Raw genomic sequence first — 5000 nt, forward strand, 5'->3', positions numbered from 1 at the left:
GGGGGACAGGAGGACAGGGGGACAGGAGGACAGGAGTACATGGGGACAGGAAGACAGGAGGACAGGGGGACAGGAGGACAGGGGGAGAGGGGGACAGGAGGACAGGAGTACATGGGGACAGGAGGACAGGGGGACAGGGGAGAGGAGGACAGGGGGACAGGAGGACAGGAGGACAGCTTTGACAGTTTGGACCCTTGGCTCCATGAAACCAGCCAGACCCATGCCAAGCTGAGCTGGCATTAGCTTTGGTTCCAGTTAGCCTGTGTTGCCTTGGTTACACACTCGAACATCAGCCAGTTAAAACCACAACGACACACGTGACATGCTTTGTTTGGACTCGGGACCACCTCCAGCTTGCTGAGTCCAGAGAAGGTGCTGTCAGTCAGAGAGCCTATGGCGTTGTTGTCCAGGTGGAGTTCAGTCAGACCTGGACAGGCGGTGAAGGAGTCGTCAGGGAGGGACGTAAGACGGTTCGACACCAGTCGGAGAACACTGAGGCTGGGCAGGATCGGAGAGCCGCTGGGGGTCACTTCTGGAACCTGGACCGACGGAAAGATACAAAACCTTTAACACTGAAGGAAACTTAAAGACTCTGGATTTTTAAAAGCACGCTGCAGACAGACACCTGGTTGCCCGTGAGGTCGATCTCATAGAGCTCCACAAAGAACTGGAAGGAGGACCAGGACAGACCGGAGAACTGGTTGTTGGGAAACAACAAAACCTAAAAACAGAGACAAGGACAGAAACATTCAGGGCTGCCATCTTATCAGTTAGACACAGGAAGCCTGCGTCTCTGCCGAGGTTTCCTCCCGTCAGTCACTCAAACCTGCCTGTGACGTCCACAGACTGTCTAAAACCTGGACATAGTCTCTGAGACGTCCCCACAGACCGTCTAAAACCTGGACGTAGTCTCTGTGACGTCCACAGACTGTCTAAAACCTGGACGTAGTCTCTGTGACGTCCCTGCAGACTGTCTAAAACCTGGATGTAGTCTTTACGGATTCCTGCGCTTTATTTAGTCTTGGTGGTTTTTATAGTCACTGATATTATGTTATATAATTACTCGGCTACGGATTCCGATTCTGTCCACAAACATTAGATCACAGAACACAGGTCATGACACATTTAAATTTTTACCTTTAGATAATTTCTTGATTTAAATGAAATTATAAATCTGAATATTTCCAGCGTCCATTGACGTGCGTCAACAGAACCAGACTATAATTTACAACAGAACAAACATGATCTTCATGTTGAACAGTCGTCTGTTTGTCACCTTGGTCGAGGGGTCAAATCCTGACGGGAGGTCAGTGAAGCCGGCCGCCGTGCAGTTCTCCCTCGGCCGGTGATCCTTGTCCCGGTCAGAGAGGCAACCGGTCACCGCCGTAACCACGGCAACGCGGGACAGGAGGAAGAGCAGGATGAAGAGCTGCATTCTGAACGAAACGACCTTCAGCTCCTGAAGAGTTTGTGACCGTCTGAGGACACGCTGTGTGTGTGTGTCTGATGTCTGTGTGTGTGTGTGTGTGTGTGTGTGTGTGGTTTGACTGACAGCTGCTGAAGCAGGAAGTGTGATAGGTCCAGCTGTTGCTGTGTCGATATCTGTCCTGTCACTCTGAACGAGGTCCTGACCACACACTGAACCGTCCTGTTGAAGCACTGGGCCCTCTCAGCCACCGTAGCTGTGACCTGTGTGGAGGGAAACATGAAGGAGTCGAGTCGGGTGCAGAGTTTGGATCTGACGGTTTATTGCCATCACGTTGTCTGCAGGTAGAGCCTGAGATTGGTTCCTGATACAACAAAAACACGAGACACAACAACCCAACACCTGGTGAGGGGCTCTGAGCCAATAGGAGGAGGGCCACGCCGTGATGTCATCATCATCAGAAGAGTTCCAGAGGAGACGACGTCACAGATTCGGAGCTCGTGATTGGAGCAGAGAGAATTCTAACGAGGGTTCTAGAATGTTCTGGAGAATTCCGGGTTACCGTGGCAACGCAGATCCCCCTCCCCCTCCCCCCTTAAGCCCCTCCTCCTCCTCAAACAAAAAAACATAAAAAAACAAAAAAACAAGAAGAAAAAATAATAAAATCAGCTTTATGAAGGAAAACAAACTTTAGATTATGATTCTAAATGAACCCGGAAACACACACACACACACAGACAGACACACACACACACACACACACACACACAGACAGACAGACAGACACACAGACAGACACACACACACACACACTCGGACAGACACACACACAGACAGACAGACAGACAGACACACACACACACACACACACAGGGTGAAGCTCCTTTAGCAGCATCCACAATAACTGAACATCAAAGACGTTATAATAATTATATTAATAATAGTGATGATGACGTGATGACATCTCAAAGCAAAGGCGATGTAGGCGGGGTTAAAATATTCAGAAGCAAACGAATACACAAAGAAAAGAAACAGCCAATCAGAAGCCAAGCTTTTTTTTAAATTCAGAAACAGAAACTTCATTTCCCATCATGCCCGGCGGTGGCAGCAGGTTATCAGGATTGTCCTGTGATTGGTCGATTCCAGACAGCAGAGCAAAAAAAATGACGTCATGCTTCTCTGGCCAATCACAACCAAGTCGTTATTTTTTGTCACCGTGGCGACTCCCTCACGCCGTGCGGCCGGACGGAGCGCTCCCATTGGCTAGCTGTCGACGTCACGGAGACACACAAAGACATCATCTCCCACAATGCCTCACTGTGTGTGGGTGGGGTTGAGCTCCTACCGACAGTAAACGCGTCATCATTCGGGGGTTGCGTTCAGGCTGACGCGCGGGGTCTGATGATACGTTAACTGTCGCTGACACTGAACGCATCATCAGAGGAGGAAAAGCCACAATTCCCGAGCTCCCGGCGTCACCTGAAGGCGTCTTCGAGTCGCCGGACAGAATAATCGAATGTCGTCACAACACGTCGTCGTGTTACAAACTTCTCCACGTGTCTCCCTCCTCTCAGTCTCATACTACATTTCCCAGAGTTCCTTGCTTACTAAGCCCTACATATTCCTTAGTCCATCCCGTCTTCCTACATCTCCCATGTCAGTTAAATAAGTCAGTATTCCTACATCTCCCATCAGGTCGTACTTACATTTCCCACGATTGCCAGAGACAGTGAAGGCTTCAAATAAATTCATCTTCAGTAAAAACACTTCAAATATACACACAACGCTTTAAAAACATCCTCGCGCCGCCATCATGTCTGTCTGTACAGCAGTGTGTCCTGAAGGAGGCGCCGCCGAGCAACTTTCTTTGGTTTCAGCAACGCGGCGTTCAAGTCGCGTGGGAGAGACGGCGACTCCGAGCTCCTCCCGTGAACGCCCATACAACGTGAATGCTAGGCTAGGCTACGCTAGGCTAATACTTTCACCTGTGCAAAACTTCCCCACGTAGCCTTCAGAGCTAATTAGCCACTCGCTGCTGCTAACCGACTACCCCGAGCTAACAGGCTAGTTAGCCTCCTGGGCTAACCGCGGCTCAAAGAGGCGAGCTAACACTCCGGTAAAGTACAAACGCTCGTCAGAAAAAACAGCCGACGACAAACTTCACGTAGAAAACAAACATGCTAACTGTGAGCTAGCTGCACTAGCCTCAGGAGCTAACGCGTTAGCTTCAAGGCACCTCGCTACATCAGCGACCGACGAGTAAACTTCATCCTGACAAACGGAAAAATAAAAAAAATTATTCAAGGATCCATTTTTTTCTAAAACAGTGTCGCTATGGCAACAGCTAACCAATGCTAACGTAAAGGCTAGGAGAGAGCTACACACACACACACACACACACACACACACACACACACAGCAGGATTGAAGATAACAGGGTGTGTGTGACGGGCTGACAGTAAAGGTGCTGAAACACACACACACACACACACACACACGCACACACACACACACAGTCTCTACAGCATCAGGACCGCCCCCGTGTCCTGCAGCCAATCAGAGCCCTCCACGCTGTCAGAGGTCAGAGGTCAGATGGGCGTCTCCTTGTTGTGTTTGAGGTCCGGTGCGCTGAACTGCCGTCTCATCCGGGGCGGCGTGCTGAAGCCCCACCCACCCGGTGGCGGCGGCGGTGGCCCCGCCCCCAGCAGCATGTCAGGAGGAGGGGGCGGGGCCCCGGAGCGCGGCAGGCTGTGGTAGTTGGGGTGAGGTCCTGGCTGGAATGGTGCATTGTGGGGGTTGTAGTAGGGGTGGTGATGGTACTGATGGTGCGGATTATAATGGAAGCCTCCATCTCTGTCCCTCCCCCCGCCTCCTCCGCCTCTCCCCCCTCCTCTCTCCCCTCCCGGCCCGGGCGACACCCCCCGCCTCTGTCTCGGTCGCCCCTGGTGACCACCGCCGCCGTGATGCTGGTCGCCGTCATAGTTACTGTTGCCATGGGTGGAGCTGTCCAGAGAGTTGCGGCGGTAGCGGCGGTGCTGCTGGTTTTGGTTGTTGCCCTGGTGATGATGGTGGTGCTGGTAGAAGCCGCCGCCGCCGCCCTGGTTTACCTGGTTGCCGTGGTTACGCTGTTGCCAGCCGCGATTAGGGCTGGGTGTGCGCATGCGAGGGGGCGGAGCCTGGAAGGGGAGGGGCAAGAGAGCAGGAGACTGCCCCTGAGGAGGTGGAGGAGGAGGTGAGGGAGAACCTTTACCCTCCAAAACGATGACTCCGCCCTCCTCTCTCGGCTCCACCCAGTCTCCTCCCCCGCCCTCCCCCAGGCCCAGAGCCTGCAGGGCGGCGCTGGCTGGTCCCCATGACAACCGGTGGGCGGGGTTACTCTTGAAGGGGAACTTGAGCTTGCACTCCTGAGGCGGGATGAAGCGCCCGGTCCCGGGGAGGTGGACCGGGACGACGGGGGAGTTCTGACCTGCAGGAGGGGGGAGGAACAGGAAGTGTGAGGGTCTGCTCATCATCATGTGACCTCATCATGTGACCTCGTCATCTGACCCACTGACCCTGGTTCTGGTTCTGGTTC

The 5000-nt window shown here is 53.0% G+C and overlaps 2 protein-coding genes across 2 annotated transcripts in view; both read right to left on the minus strand.

Moving 5' to 3' along the window:
- The window catches only part of gp1ba (glycoprotein Ib platelet subunit alpha), a 7334-nt gene extending 5808 nt beyond the window's left edge, over positions 1 to 1526 (minus strand). The window contains exons 1-3 of the mRNA XM_027288161.1: positions 1277 to 1526; positions 626 to 721; positions 348 to 539 (exon numbers count right to left, since the gene is read on the minus strand). Of these exons, the coding sequence (XP_027143962.1) occupies positions 348 to 539; positions 626 to 721; positions 1277 to 1435 (447 nt within the window). The 5' untranslated portion in view covers positions 1436 to 1526. The remainder of the gene's footprint in view (positions 1 to 347; positions 540 to 625; positions 722 to 1276) is intronic.
- Positions 1527 to 1726: 200 nt separating this feature from the next.
- Positions 1727 to 5000, minus strand: part of LOC104938468 (kinesin-like protein KIF1C) — a 21932-nt gene continuing 18658 nt past the window's right edge. Inside the window, 2 exon segments of the mRNA XM_027287864.1 lie at positions 1727 to 4892; positions 4981 to 5000. The exon segment at positions 4981 to 5000 is cut by the window's right edge and continues 127 nt beyond it. Coding sequence (XP_027143665.1) covers positions 4015 to 4892; positions 4981 to 5000 — 898 coding nt within the window. The 3' untranslated portion in view covers positions 1727 to 4014.

This window comes from Larimichthys crocea, chromosome XIV (genome assembly GCF_000972845.2).
Source record: "Larimichthys crocea isolate SSNF chromosome XIV, L_crocea_2.0, whole genome shotgun sequence".
In the NCBI taxonomy this organism is placed as follows: domain Eukaryota; kingdom Metazoa; phylum Chordata; class Actinopteri; family Sciaenidae; genus Larimichthys; species Larimichthys crocea.